The 16,114-nt window shown below is 37.2% G+C and overlaps 1 protein-coding gene across 4 annotated transcripts in view; it reads right to left on the bottom strand.

Moving 5' to 3' along the window:
* Positions 1-16,114, bottom strand: part of SHPRH (SNF2 histone linker PHD RING helicase) — a 96,920-nt gene that overhangs the window by 67,710 nt on the left and 13,096 nt on the right. For all 4 annotated transcript variants that reach the window (XM_066373042.1, XM_066373041.1, XM_066373046.1 and 1 more), the window contains exons 4-11: positions 15,517-15,735; positions 12,983-13,061; positions 12,174-12,324; positions 10,526-10,634; positions 9,993-10,249; positions 7,557-8,210; positions 6,039-6,290; positions 5,146-5,224 (exon numbers count right to left, since the gene is read on the bottom strand). In XM_066373042.1, the coding sequence (XP_066229139.1) occupies positions 5,146-5,224; positions 6,039-6,290; positions 7,557-8,210; positions 9,993-10,249; positions 10,526-10,634; positions 12,174-12,324; positions 12,983-13,061; positions 15,517-15,735 (1,800 nt within the window). The remainder of the gene's footprint in view (positions 1-5,145; positions 5,225-6,038; positions 6,291-7,556; positions 8,211-9,992; positions 10,250-10,525; positions 10,635-12,173; positions 12,325-12,982; positions 13,062-15,516; positions 15,736-16,114) is intronic.

The raw sequence follows: 16,114 nt of genomic DNA, 5'->3' as shown, positions 1-16,114 counted from the left end.
AGACCACAATGGAAGGAATTAAAAACAGGATAGATAGAGCTGAGGATCGAATCAGCGAGTTGGAGGACAACTGGAATGAAGGCATGAAAGCAGAGAAGAAAAAAGAAAAGAGACTCAAAAAGTCTGAGGAAACTCTTAGAGAGCTCTGTGACAACATGAAGAGAAATAACATCCGCATCATAGGGGTTCCTGAAGAAGAAGAATAAGAACAAGGGATAGAGACTTTGTTCAAGCATATCATAGCTGAAAACTTCCCTAAATTAATGCAGGAGAAACTCTCACGAGTTCAAGAAGCACAGAGGACTCCATTAAAGAGAAACCCAAAGAAACCTACACCAAGACACATCATAATTAAAATACCAAAGCTAAGCGATAAAGAGAAAATATTAAAAGCTGCAAGAGAAAAAAAAGCTATCACCTACAAAGGAGCCCCCATAAGGATGACATCGGACTTCTCAATAGAAACACTTGAGGCCAGAAGGGAATGGCGAGAAATATTCAAAGTAATGCAGAACAAGAACCTACAACCAAGACTACTTTATCCAGCAAGGCTATCGTTTAAAATTGAAGGAGAAATAAAAAGCTTCCCAGACAAAAGACAACTCAAGGAATTCATTACAACCAAACCAATGCTGCAGGAAATGTTAAGGGGCCTGTTGTAAACAGATCAAAGTGGGAAAAGAATATAGCAAAAAAGGAATATACCTTTAAAGAATAAAATGGCAATAAACAACTACATATCAATAATAACCATAAATGTAAATGGATTAAATGATCCAATCGAAAGACATAGGGTAGCTGCATGGATGAGAAAACAGGACTCGTACATATGCTGTCCACAAGAGACACACCTTAGAACAAGAGATACACATAGACTGAAGGTAAAAGGATGGAAAAAAACATTTCATGCAAATGGAAATGAAAAAAAAAGCTGGGGTAGCAATACTTATATCAGACAAATTGGACTTTAAAACAAAGGATATAGTAAGAAATAAAGAAGGCCACTACAAAATGATAAAGGGAGTAATCCAACAGCAAGATATAACTATTATAAATATCTATGCACCTAATATAGGAGCACCTAAATATATAAAGCAGACTTTGGTGGATTTAAAGGGCGAGATCAACAGCAATACTATAATAGTAGGGGATTTCAGTACTCCACTAACATCACTAGATAGATCCTCAAGAAAGAAAATTAACAAAGAAACAGCAGACTTAAAGGACACACTAGATCAACTCGATTTAATAGATATCTTCAGAACCTTTCACCCTAAAGCAGCAGAATATATTCTTTTCAAGTGCTCATGGTACATTCTCTAGGATAGACCACATGTTAGGGCACAAAAGTGCTCTCCACAAAATTAAGAAGATTGAAATCATATCTAGCACTTTCTCTGATAACAATGGCATGAAACTAGAAATGAACCACAACAGAAAAGCTCAAAAATTCTCAAACACATGGAAACTAAATAGCAGGTTGTTACATAACAAATGGATTAAGAATGAGATCAAAGAAGAAATAAAAAAAAGTCCTAGAAACGAATGACAATGAGCATACAACAACTCAAAATTTATGGGACACAGCAAAAGCAGTACTGAGAGGGAAGTTCATAGCACTACAGGCACACTTTAAGAAGCTGGAAAAAGCTCAAATAAACAACTTAACCCTGCATCTAAAAGAACTAGAAAAAGAACAGCAAGTAAAGCACAAATGTAGTAGAAGGAAGGAAATTATAAAGATCAGAGCAGAATTAAATGACATAGAGCCTAAAGAAACAATACAGAGGATCAATGAAACTAGGAGCTGGTTCTTTGAAAAGGTAAACAAGATTGATGTACCTTTAACTAGACTCACCAAGAAAGAGAGAGAGAGGACTCAAATAAATAAAATTAGAAATGAGAGTGGAGAAATAACAACTGACACAACAGAAATACAAAATATTGTAAGAAAATACTATGAAGAACTGTATGCCAAAAAACTAGACAACCTAAAAGAAATGGACAAATTCCTTGAAACATACAATCTTCCAAAAATCAATCTAGAAGAATCAGAAAACCTAAACAGACTGATTACACCAAATGAGATTGAAACAGTTATCAAAAAACTCCCAACAAAGAAAAGTCCGGGGCCTGATGGCTTCATAACTGAATTCTACCAAATATTCAAAGAAGAACTAACTCCTATCCTTCTCAAACTATTTCAAAAAATTCAAGAGGAAGGAAGACTTCCAAGCTCCTTTTATGAGGCAAGCATAATTCTGATTCCAAAACCAGGCAAAGACAACACAAAGAAAGAAAATTATAGGCCAATATCTCTGATGAATATAGATGCTAAAATCCTCAACAAAATATTAGCAAACTGGAACCAACATTATATGGAAAAAATCATACACCATGATCAAGTGGGATTTATTCTGGGGAGGCAAGGCTGGTACAATATTCGTAAATCAATGTGATTCATCACATAAACAAAAAGAAGGAGAAAAACCATATGATAATTTCAGTAGATGCAGAAAAAGCATTTGATAAAAGCCAGCACCCTTTCATGATCAAAACTCTCAGCAAAGTGGGAATACAGGGAACATACCTCAATATGATAAAGGCCATCTATGACAAACCCACAGCCAACATCATACTCAATGGGCAAAAATTAAAAGCAATCCCCTTAAGGTCAGGAACAAGGCAGGGGTGCCCCCTTTCACCACTCTTATTTAACATAGTCCTGGAAGTCCTAGCCACAGCAATCAGACAAAAAGAAATAAAAGGCTTTCAAGTTGGAAAAGAAGAAGTAAAACTATCATTATTTATTTTTTATTTTTTTATTTTTTATTCATTTTAGGAAGGAGAGAGGGAGAGAGAAGGGGGGAGGAGCAGGAAGCATCAACTCCCATATGTGCCTTGACCAGGCAAGCTCAGGGTTTCGAAACGGTGACCTCAGCATTTCCAGGTCGACGCTTTATCCACTGCGCCACCACAGGTCAGGCCAAAACTACCATTATTTGCAGATGATATGATATTGTATATAGAAAACCCTAAAGTCTCAGTCAAAAAACTACTAGACCTGATAAATGAATTCAGCAAAGTGGCAGGATATAAAATCAATACTCAGAAATCAGAGGCATTTTTATATGCCAACAATGGTCAGAAAGAGAAATTAAGGAAACAATCCCCTTCACAATTACAACCAAAAAAATAAAGTACCTAGGAGTACATTTAACCAAGGAGACTAAAGACTTGTATTCGGAAAATTACAAAGCATTGATAAAAGAAATCAAGGAAGATACAAACAAGTGGAAGCATATACCGTGCTCGTGGTTAGGAAGAATAAACATCATTAAATGTCTATATTACCCAAAGCAATCTATAAATTCAATGCAATACCAATTAAAATACCAATGACATACTTTAAAGATATAGATCACATATTCCAAAAATTTATATGGGACCAAAAAAGAACACGAATAGCCTCAGCAATCTTAAAAAAGAAGAATAAAGTGGGAGATATCACACTTCCTGATATCAAATTATACTACAAGGCCACTGTATTCAAACAGCCTGGTACTGGCATAAGAACAGGCATATAGATCAATGGAAAAGAACAGAGAACCCAGAAATAAACCCAAAGCTCTATGGACAACTGATATTTGACAAAGGAGGGAAGGAAATACAATGGAGTAAAGACAGCCTCTTTAATAAATGGTGTTAGGAAAACTGGACAGCTACCTGCAAAAAATGAAACTAGACCACCAACTTACACCATTCACAAAAATAAACTCAAAATGGATAAAAGACTTAAATGTAAGTCGTAAGACCATAAGCATCTTAGAAGAAAACATAGGCAGTAAGCTCTCTGACATCTCTCGGAGCAATATATTTGCTGATTTATCTCCACGGGGAAGTGAAATAAAAGACAGGATAAACAAATGGGACTATATCAAACTAAAAAGCTTTTGCACAGCTAAAGACAACAAGAACAGAATAAAAAGACAAACTACACAATGGGAGAACATATTTGACAATACGTCTGATAAGGATTTAATAACCAAAATGTATAAAGAACTTGTAAAATTTAATACCAGGAAGACAAACAATCCAATCCAAAAATGGGAAAAAGAAATGAATAGACACTTCTCCAAAGAGGACATACAGATGGCCAATAGGCAGATGAAAAAATGCTCAACATCACTAATCATTAGAGAAATGCAAATTAAAACCACAATGAGATATCACCTCACACCAGTCAGAATGGCGCTCATCAACAAAACAACACAGAATAAGTGCTGGCAAGGATGTGGAGAAAAGGGAACCCTCCTGCACTACTGGTGGGAATGCAGACTGGTGCAGTCACTGTGGAAAACAGTATGGAGATTCCTCAAAAAATTAAAAATCGAACTGCCTTTTGACCCAGCTATCCCACTGTTAGGAATATACCCCAAGAACACCATAGCACTGTATGAAAAGAAGAAATGTACCCCCATGTTTATGGCAGCATTGTTCACAATAGCGAAGATCTGGAAACAGCCCAAGTGTCCGTCAGAGGACGAGTGGATTAAAAAACTTTGGTACATATATACTATGGAATACTACTCAGCCATAAGAAATGATGACATCGGATCATTTACAATAACATGGATGGTCCTTGATAACATTATATGGAGTGAAATAAGTAAATCAGAAAAAAACTAAGAACTATATGAATCCATATATAGATGGGACATAAAAATGAGACTCAGAGACATGAACAAGAATGTGATGGCAACGGGGGTGCGGGGTGGGGGGAGGGGAGATGGGGCGAGGAAGGAGAGAGGGGGTGGGGGAGGGGAGGGGCACAAAGAAAACCAGATAGAAGGTGACAGAAGACAATTTGACTTTGGGGGAGGGGTACACAGCACAATCAAATGTCAAAATAATCTGGAGATGTTTTCTCTCAACATATGTACCCTGATTTATCAATGTCACTGCATTAAATTTAATAAATAAATTTTAAAAAGAAGATAAATGCTTAAAACTACTAGGAGTTAATATAAATACATGTATCACCACTTAAGTGAGAATTTCAGCAAACATTAGATATAACACTACTTTTTCTTAAAAAATTAAGATTTTCAAATATATGCAAATAGTGAGGAAGCCATTCATTACCCTCCAGTCCTCTCTGTACGGGAGTGCCACTGATACACCAGCGGTTGATGCCGCCCAGGCGCTGAGCCATTTCTGCAGCCTGAGGAGACAGAGACATGGAATCAAAAAAGAAAATTAACACCGAGGAGAAATGCAGAAGTTCGGTGTGTTTACTCATGAACACAGCCCACGGAGAGCTGCACCTCCGGTCGCTGCATTGCTCCCGTTTATCAGTTCCCACTCTCAATGCTGAGCGTCCTCTTCATGGGCCAACTTCCAGTACAGTGGCTCTCAGCAGCAGACACCACATGCACCCAGGGAGGGAAGGGGAGTTCAAGACATGCAGAATGAAAAGGCTCCCCGAATGACTGACCCATTCTCACCCCATCTTTCAGATGTCAACCGCTATAATAATAGATGCAATTCAAAAATTTGGGACAGGCTACAGACTGGCCAAAGAAGACAAAATAAAGATGTATGACAAAGGCTGAATCAAAATTCTAGCTTCTAAAGTTGCATTTTCATTACCATCTGGTCTGTCTGATAAAAATCTGCCAAAGTCAACGTTGGCCAAAGCTATCAGAGACTGTGGTAAGCTTTCCTCTTAGCAGAAATGCTAACAAAAGTCCTTAAATACAGTCTACTTTGATCTTCATCACATAAACTGCCATCTTATTCAAATACACAGGGGCATTGCATGTACAGCAATGATTCATAGCACCAAAATAATTCCTAGGGGTCGTGAAGTTCACAGTAGAAAAGGAAACGTAACAGTATTTAACAGTAAGATTTTGGCTAATATAAATATTGTGGGTTAATTACACTTAAATTATTGAATTTTCTATGGACAGTTTCTCCCAATCCCCTTCCCTTTGTTTCTTGCCCAGCTCTCAGAAGACTGCGGAAATTCTCACTTTTACAGTGGGACATTCGACCATCTGAGCTTCGTCCAGGCAGATCCGCCACCACTCCACGGCCACCAGGGGGCTGGGGATGGCCATGTAGCGCTTCTGGTTCCTTAAGCGACGCCCGTCCTCACTGTTGCTGTGTGGAATATCTACATAATTTAGCTCTGATCGAAGGACATCATAGGTAATAATAACTATATCCTGTTCTGCCAAAAAATGAGGCTGCAAGAAGCCATCTTTCTTTACTCCTTGATATACCTAGAAAATAATCAGCATATAGTTAATTGTGGAACAGCTCTTCAAAGATAACTGAAATAATCATTTACTTACACCCTCACTGAGCCCTTTGTCCTGGTTTAGGACCAGACAACCTTGGAGATAATTCCCCCTTGTCTAGAGGAAGCCGCACTCAGTGCGGAAGACTACTAGAAGCGACATGAAAGGAGATGTAACAGGGCTAAACGGGCTAGCACCAGAGTGAAGGGACCAATTCTACGGCTGAGAAGGCAAATTCAGAGGGCAGTTAAAATTTGAGGTGGATCTTGAAGAACGTTTGGAGTTTTCAAGGGACAGAAAGGAGGAAAGCACATGAGATACAGGTAGGTAGCAGACAGAATCAGCAGCATGTGCAAAAACCTAAAGGTATATAAACCAGAAGAGTAAGAGCTGTTATTTACTGAACGCCTTTTATGTTTCAGACACTGCTAAGCATTATCTGTCTTCAGCAACAGGTCTGGTAGACATTGTTATTATACCTCTCTCACAAGCAAAAAATATGGAGTGTTTTGCTCAAAACTGGCGGAGCCAAGACTCAAACTAAGGTCTGTTTATCCCATAAAACAGGGCTCTGCAATTGCAAAGATGGTGTTTTACTTATTACTGTATTCTCTGTCCATGCCTATGACAGTGTCTGAGATGTAGAAAACCTGCAATAACATCTGAATGGAAACAAGGAAAGAAAAACTGAGTGAAGAACACTAACATTAGCAAACACTAACACTGAATGACCACATACTACGTGCCCGTGCTTTATCAATGTAATCTTCACAGTAAGTCTATAAGGAACACTATTTTCAGAACTTAGCACAGTTCCTGGCACAAAACCGGTGTCAATAACGATTTGTTGAATAAGTAAGTTCTTATTTTACAGACGAGATAACTGAAGCTTCAGAGGATGGTTCTGGAGCTAAGAACTGGTGGCTCAGACGAGCGGCTATCACACAGTGCTGTTTTTTGAACTGCATTACTCCCTGAGGATAAATGCTTAGACAAAGACTTTTTCATTTATAGGATAAAGCATTTTTTCAAAAGCTTTCACATCTTTCTACTCTAGTACTTTAACTTCTGAACTTCCAATGTCAGAAAAAGTCTACTGTTCTATTTCTTATTCTCAATGTCCTCTTCAAGTTCTGATTTAATATTATTTTCTCAAGTTAATTTTGGGGATAAACAACAAAGTGACAATGACTAAAGAAGCAAAACTTGACATTTTCCTGTCCCTTTAAGGCACCCAAACCGCCATACCAAGACTCGAAGAGACGATGACCTCACGTGCCGGTTGATTTCATCCACCCACTGGTGACAGATGGAACTGGGCGAGATGATGAGAGTCGCTCCGGTTGACACTGGCTCCATCGCAACCAGGCAGTGGGGGCAATAGAAAGGCTTAATCTTCAGGTTCTTCTCTTCATAATTTACACATTTTGCATGTTGCCACAGGTGGCATTTCAGGCACTGAACACGAGGCTTACGGTCTACATGGTCCAGTTCACCACATATGCATTCAAAGCGATAATCAGACGAATCAGAGGGACTCATACTGGAATGTGGTGCGTCACCAACAGCACGGTTCAGAGATTCAGCTTGGTCCCCTGTTGCATGTTCTTGTTTGACTTCAAAGACACAGGTCCCCCTGGATGTGGTAACATCGGGAACTCCAGAGTCACTGGTGGCTGAACTGTCGTCTTGTGAACGAAGGTCCGTGTCAGGCTGACTTTTCCCCTTTTTTGTGGACGCGACAGGCTTTCTCATTTTACTACGGTATCTCTTGGGCTTACAGTAAGAATGGGAAGGGTCATCGTCATCATCAGAGGTGTTTGATGGCAAGTACTGAGAATCTGTGTCCTTGCTCACTGGTTTGCTGGGTTCTTTCTGAACTTTCCTTGGACTCCATACTGCCTATGAAAAACATTATTTAATTAATTTATTTCAACAAGTTCCTTTCCTGAAATTAAATTCTAACATTACTTATGTGCTTTATATAAAAATCGTGCTACTTTCTTTCCTGAGGAGAATCAGTCTTGATCAGGGGGTTCTGATGTGCCCTCTGAAAGAACCCTACCTATGGTCTGCAAGGTCAAGAGAAAGGCTTTCTTGATAAGGAAGATTTGGAGAAAATAAAAATTAGAAAGATAAAGGGAACTAATAATACTTTGGTATTAAACTCTTACAATTTATAGTCTGCCTAAATCAACAGAAGGCTAGTAGTTTCTAACACATAAATATAAATTAAATCAAGGCGATTATAAAAATACTAAGTACTAACATATAGCCTTTAAAGAAAGTAAAAGTTAATGTATGAGTTACAATTAGCAAAGAAAGCCCCTCTTTCTCTCTCCTTTCTGCTTGTGTCCTCTTTTACAATTATTCATGGAATGCCAATTTTGTGCGGTGCTGAGGACACCCATGAGGAATATTTAGCTCCTTGTCTCATAAGAGTATGCTGAAAGAGAGAACAGTGAAAGGTAAAGTGATGCTATAGGAATGCCTAAGAAGGGCGTCCCGAAAGGGGCTGGATGAGAAGGCAGACCCAGCACTGGCTTCCTGGAAGGAATGGCAGGCCCAAGGTCGGAGAGGACGTAGGACACTAATGAAATACAGTAAATGGTCTCAACTGAAGAAGATTTTCTTTGTTTTTCTTTTTGGTGATAGAAGAATTAGTAAAAGCACAGAAGTTCACTGCAGTCTTTTACCCTGGCTGGGAAAAACTATTGGAGACTCCCTAACGGAGGAAACTCTTTTATCCGCCGTTTTAACAGTGGCCAAGCTGGTAGCTCCACGCTTGGGCTTGTCATTCCTCTTTCCTTGATTTATGTTTACACATTTGTAACTACTTTCTTAAAAAAAATTGAAATGAATAATCCCAAAGAAGCAGTTTTATAACAAAATGTAAAATATTAAGACAGGGGTCAGGAACCTTTTTGGCTGAGAGAGGCATGAACACTACTTATTTTAAAATGTAATTCCATGAGAGCCATACGACGACTTGTGCACATTACACATTATCCAAAAAAAATTTGGTGTTGTCCTGGAGGACAGCTGTGATTGGCTCCAGCCACCCGCAACCATGAACACGAGCGGTAGGAAATGAATAAATTGTAATACATGAGAATGTTTTATATTTTTAACATTATTTTTTTAATAAAGATTTGTCTGTGAACCAGATGCAACCATCAAAAGAGCCACATCTGGCTTGCGAGCCATAGGTTCTCGACCCCTGGATTAAGATGATGATCATGGGAAAAGTGAGAATTTAGATAAAAGATTCAAAAGTATATAAAGAACTCTGCTAATATAAGGTATCATTAACACTGTTAAAATAGGTAACAAACTTTTAAACTGCTGGCAATAGCACAAGAGTAGAGAAGTTAAACTTCTGAACATGCTTAAGGAACTGATTTAATAATTCCCTCTCAATGAATATCTGAGCACTTGCTATTTGCCAAGCACCCCTCTTTGGGCTTAATGGTAACCAAAATAAAATTTATACTCTGATGGAACTTATATTCGTGGAGTAGAAAATTATTCAGGAAGCAGAAAACGTAAGTCACATACACAAACGATGTCCCTAACGAGTTTGCTTTTTATCTTCAGAGAGCAAGACCTTCAGTGTCAAGGTGAGATCTGTCAGCTCATTCAGTGAGGCATCACACACACATAGCTACTTCATAATGCTGTTACCTGCTTTTTTGTTTTATCATATATATCCTCTTCCTTGTAATTCTTCCCCAATGTGAAAGTCCCAGTAAAACCATGGCCTTTGATCTGTTTCACAAGACCTTCAAGAATTAAACATTTCAGCATCCGTTTCAGAAGACTCCTGTTACGCTGAACATCGTATCTGTATGTGGAACTGATGTACTTATAGATGGAAAGGATGGAAACTCCCTTTTTCCCACTCATTTCTTTCACAGCTGTCAGGATCATGACACGTGTAGCTAAATGCAAAAGGATATGCTAACTCAGTCAAAATAATTAAAATTAAAAGAAAACAAAACTCAGTTAATCATTAATGGACCAAATTAATTAAAAAAAATAAACCAAACATTTATAGAAGGCCTGTTGTGTATACAGTCATTTTAAAGAATATGTAATAAAAATTTATCTCAACACATTAAGAAATAAATGACTGTAATGGAAGTAATTTAAGAAAGAATCACTACAACAGGGAACACTGTGAAAAGATATTTTCTTAAAAGAGATTTCATACTTACGGGGGCACTGAATTTTTTCTTTTGGTTCAATTTCCATATTCTGAGTTTCTGTGTTTTTTACTTTTCCTTCAGAATAAGGTGATGGAATGAAATAATTCACCACTTTTCCCTGTTAAAACAATATGCAGTAGTCACACAGTGTTTTGCTTTCAGTATTCTGAATTACTTATTATCATTAACCCTTTCAATTAAGGAGATGCAAAGAGTTGTAAAAAGTTATGAAAAAAGGGTCTAAATATGCAGTTCAGACAGACAAGCCTTATTTTTAATTTTGGTGTTACAGCTAGTTATCACTTTTATTAAATGTATTATCTAAAATTATCAAAATGTTATCAAGTGTGAGACTTCTGCAATGAACTTTTTAAGGCTTGTTTAAATACAAGATTAACCTACTGAAAATATAATACTAAAAATAACTTAGAATTAAAATATCTAATGAGAAGAAAATGCCAAAAAGAAGTTACTGATAGTTAAAACTGTATATGCTACCCTGGCCGGTTGGCTCAGCGGTAGAGCGTCGGCCTAGCGTGCGGAGGACCCGGGTTCGATTCCTGGCCAGGGCACACAGGAGAAGCGCCCATTTGCTTCTCCACCCCTCCGCCGCGCTTTCCTCTCTGTCTCTTTCTTCCCCTCCTGCAGCCAAGGCTCCATTGGAGCAAAGATGGCCCGGGCGCTGGGGATGGCTCTGTGGCCTCTGCCTCAGGTGCTAGAGTGGCTCTGGTCGCAACATGGCGACGACGCCCAGGATGGGCAGAGCATCGCCCCCTGGTGGGCAGAGCATCGCCCCTGGTGGGCGTGCCGGGTGGATCCCGGTCGGTCGGGCGCATGCGGGAGTCTGTTTGACTGTCTCTCCCTGTTTCCAGCTTCAGAAAAATGAAAAAAAAAATAAAAAAATAAAAAAAATAAAAAATAAAACTGTATATGCTAACTCATTTTTCCATGAAGGAAAAAGGTATTTTCTATTACCTACTCAAATCTGCAAGGCTAATTTTGCAAACTTGACCCTATCAGAAGATCATATAATCACCAAGGTTGTGAGCATGGTGGGCCTTACAGGTAATTACAGTTATACTCTTAATTAGTTGCCTCATTTCAGCAAATTGAAGATTTCAGATTTCATTATGGAAAAATGTGAACTCTGTTTCCTCAGTGGAATTTTTTTTAAACTTTCAAATTTATATTTTAAGACAATTATATATTTTAGAACAAGGACCTAGCACTCTAATTACTAAGCTACATATCCTTTAACAAAGTTCTAATTATTATATTCTTGATTTACATATCTGAGATTTGTACAGCTTAAAAAAAATAGTTCTCAAAAACATTTAGTGGTAATATGGAGACTTGTAGCAGAGACAAAACACTGAGGAAGTGACAGTATTTTCCAACAGGAAGTTCTCTGGCAACTACAAGGAAGCTCTGGTAAGTGACGGAATATCCCCCCTCCTAGTTGGCCAACATCACTTAAAAAACCCTGCCGGGTCACAAACATCCCATTTTCTGTGCGCACTTAACGTTTAACAACTAATATAAGTCATCAGCTGCAGCATAAATGGAAACTGTTGACCTAAGTGCCAAGCAAATGTTCAGCAGACGAAGATTTATGAGAACATAAGTCCCCCGCTTCCCGAGCCCTGCGCTCTCCTACCTCAGGAAGAGTTAGAGCATCTTGTTGAACATCTTGTCGAGTATGTGTCAGAATCAGAGCCAAAACCTCTACTGTCTTTCCGAGACCCATCTCATCTGCTAGGATTCCACCAAACAACTGCGGCCCCGCACTCGGGTATTCACGGACGATGCTAACAGAGAAAGCAAGAAAGTACATCACAGGAATACAGATAACAACTAAACTGTTCCGAAAGAGAACTGGGAGAAATGCATCAAGTCTAACTTCTAAAACTACATTTTAGGGTGCAACAATTCAAATCTCTATTTCTAGAATATAAGAACTGTGATAGTAATAATTAAAGAAAACTGCCTGAGATGACAACCAAGTCTGTAGAAACAAGAGCAGATTTGGTAAAACAGCCATCATTTTTTCTCTTCTAAAATAAAAGGTAGCATATCTTCCTCCTTTCTCTGAGTTTTACAATTTTGAGAATGAAAAAAGAAGGGCAATACTTACTGATTCACTAATTATGGTTAATGATTCCTAAAACTCCTTTATAATAAACATTGACAAATTTAATGAAAAATAGTGACCTATAATATGAAATTGTTACTTAGAATTATAGTCTCTTTAAATATCAATAACTAAGCATCTTAAGTCTCTTGTATAACATTCAGTTATTGAAAAATGACAGGTGCTATTAATTCTGTCTATCCAAGCTATAAAGATGTCTAATAAGACTTTAACTTACTATTCCTTCTTGAGGTACTTACTGCCAAGGCTAAAAACATATATGACCAAACTCATATAGGTTTTCATAATATTTATTTTTAATATCAAACACATACCAGCCTGTGTATGGATTGTAGTAGAGTTTCAAACCCTCAGAAGTAATGATCTCTCGCCATAAGAAGTGCAGGGCATTTTCTAAAGAAAAATATACCCATAAGAACAAGTTTTTCTTTGTTTGCTTTTCTGCCAGACAATGACATAAGAATAAAAATAACAGAGAGGATACCCTGGTAGGCAGCATATATACACATAGGAAAGAGGCTAGATCCTTTTCACTCTTTTCTTCAAATATTATTCTTTAGCTTCCTCTGCTTTATGCAAAAGTATTTTCCAAACAATTTGAAATACAGAAAATAACAGGATTAACAGGAAAAGAAAACTAATACATATAATCAACTGCTACCCAATAAAGAAAAGTAGCTTTACCTTTTATAAATCCTTCAAACTCAACAGACATATACTAGTAGGATAATATAAATACATTATTCCTAATCCAACCTAGCCTTTTATATGGGTCTAAGAGTGAAAGGAAAGGCTTATTTAACTAAGAAAATCATCTAAAACTGTAACACTAAATTACTGACTTAGTTTCAACCAGAAATATTCCACTCTCCTCTCATTTAATATTTTAAGTTGCTTAAACCAACTGACAAATAGGAAGTACGTCTCTACCTACCAGTTAAACATAAATTATTTGTTGCCTTCATTAGCGATTAATAGATGAAATAGGAATGTAGATACAAGGGTTTAGAATATGGAACAATTAAAAGATAAAAAGCTTTGATTTATGGGAACCATAGGGAACAGAAGAACTACTAAATGACAAATGAGACTTAATGAAATCCAGTCTGTGGACCAAAAAAAGAATGAATTACTGATACAAGGAGCATGGATGACTCTCAGATACATTATGGTAAAAGAGGCCAACTCTCTCCCCCACATTAGAAGTTCCATTTATTGTTTCAAAAGCAGGAAAACTAATTTGTGGTGAGATTGGTTTCCTCCCAAAGAGGTTGAATTCAGTATGAGAACGAACTGAGCTATGAGGGAACATTTTGGGCTGATGAAAATATTTTATATGTCAGCACTGTATAAAGAAATAGACAAAAAAATTTTAAGTCTATTTTATTTAGCCCAAAAGAACCAAAATAATATTTCAATATGTAATCAATACATAAATTATTGATATATTTCACACTTTTTGTACTACCTAAAATCTAGTGTATTTTAAACTTAGAGCACATGATTTGGACAAGCCACATTTCAAGTCTGAAGAGCCATCTGTGGCCAGTGGCTACTTCTGGGAAAATTTTTTCTACATCTTATTTGGGCTGCTGGTCACACAGAGGCATAGATTTGTCAAAACTTATCAAACTATGCCTTTAAGATCTGTACTTTTTTTGTATATGTTATATCTCAATAAAATTTAAAAATTGTATGTTGGAGAAAAAAATAATCCAGTGTATGGGAAACTCTACAGAGCACAATTTCTTCAACACACAAGAGTTTTAAGAAAAAAGAGATGAAAGAGGGATGCTAAAAATCTATGAATTAAAAGAAACTTAAGAGGCAGCAATAAATTCCAATGCCTAGATGTTATCTGGATTCCACTGTAACAAACTGCAAACAAATTCTAAAAGAAAATGGGAGAGGGGATGGGGGAGAAAGGAAGGGAAAGAAGAGAGATTTAGGGATATTAAAGAATTACTGGGTTTTAAAATTCATCCATATATATATATATTTATATATTTATATTTGTTTAAAAGAACCCTTATCTTTTAATGAAATATTAACAGATGAAATATGATAATGTGAAATTATTATTTAAAAATTATTCAGAGTATGGGAGGAAGAGAAGTAGGAAGAAATAATATTAGTCATAAATTAATATTTATTTTCTAAAATAGAAAGTTAAAAATAAAGTCTGTTGGCTACAAAAGTATAAGTTGAAACTCATGGGAGGAAAAGCTATTTATCATGAACTAGAATAAATCAATATAGGAAAAATGAGTAATAGTCATGTAAAAAACTCCTATTATGCCCATACCTTTGGGTTGCATAATAAAGAAGTGGCATAAATGATCCCTTTAAACTTAGTATTTTTTATGAAAACACTTAATATGTAATGTTTTATTTTGTTATTTACTTTGTGAAGTAAAGACAATAAATGTACACTTAGGAAAATTAGATTAATCACACACATCTTCCATTTTTGTAAATTCGCTTTTTGTCATTAACATTCAGCATCAAATTGTGAAGTGTCTTACAAATGATGAGCAAGATTTGGACATAATCAGATTCCAAAAACAATTCTCAGTTGGAAAGGCATGTAAAAAATTGCAGGCTTTAAAAAAATTCCAAGCAAGACTGGAGAAACCAGTCAAATTCTTTAGGATAAAAGAACTCACAATTGAATTTCTCTAGACTTCAGTTTTTTGGGATTTCTCAGAAAATCATTTTGTTCATAGTAACCCTCGTTCTATCCTCTCTTTTCAATATGATTTGTGTAATGATCAATTCCCCCAACGTCCACCCTGTCCCATACAATCCCTCTGATCAATCTGTATTTCATAAAGCATCTTCTACTTGCCATTAGGGGGAGTGCTTCTGAAATGCTCTTGTTGTAGCATCCAATTGACAGCCTCTCTTTGGTATGGTCTCAACACGGGCGTCAGTGCAGGATGCTGGACATCCACTTGAATGGACTGTGTTTCTTGCTGATGTGTTTGCTTCACAAAGTGGTAGAGCTCATCAATGTCCTGTCCCTCTGACTCACTCTCTGAATCTTCCTCATCCTCTTCCAACACATCTGTACATCCAACAACAAGGTACTCAAAACATCTCAATCCAACCTTTATAACTACAGGTACAGCAATTCTTATTTCAAAACATACCAGGCAGCTCTGGGGACTTAACCAGTGTGTTTCGTGACTGGAAGGCCTTACACTTAATACTTCATGCATTAAAAATCTCCCCATCCATCCTTCAAGGTAGTTCAACTGCTACTTTTTCCATAGCATCCCCTGCCCCGAGCCCCAGTTATAATGAATGTGCTCCTCTGTGTTCACGTAATACCCTTATACTTTGGGTACTGCAGTGCTATGTATTGTCTGGTAGTGCAAACATCTATGCGTGTTTGCTCCTTCTACAACGAAGTGCAATGCTCTTTGAGGACAAAGGCGGCCTTT

The sequence above is a fragment of the Saccopteryx leptura genome, chromosome 3, assembly GCF_036850995.1.
Source record: "Saccopteryx leptura isolate mSacLep1 chromosome 3, mSacLep1_pri_phased_curated, whole genome shotgun sequence".
In the NCBI taxonomy this organism is placed as follows: domain Eukaryota; kingdom Metazoa; phylum Chordata; class Mammalia; order Chiroptera; family Emballonuridae; genus Saccopteryx; species Saccopteryx leptura.
Note: the sequence above shows the minus strand (reverse complement) of the source record. Positions and strands in the feature narration are given on the sequence as shown.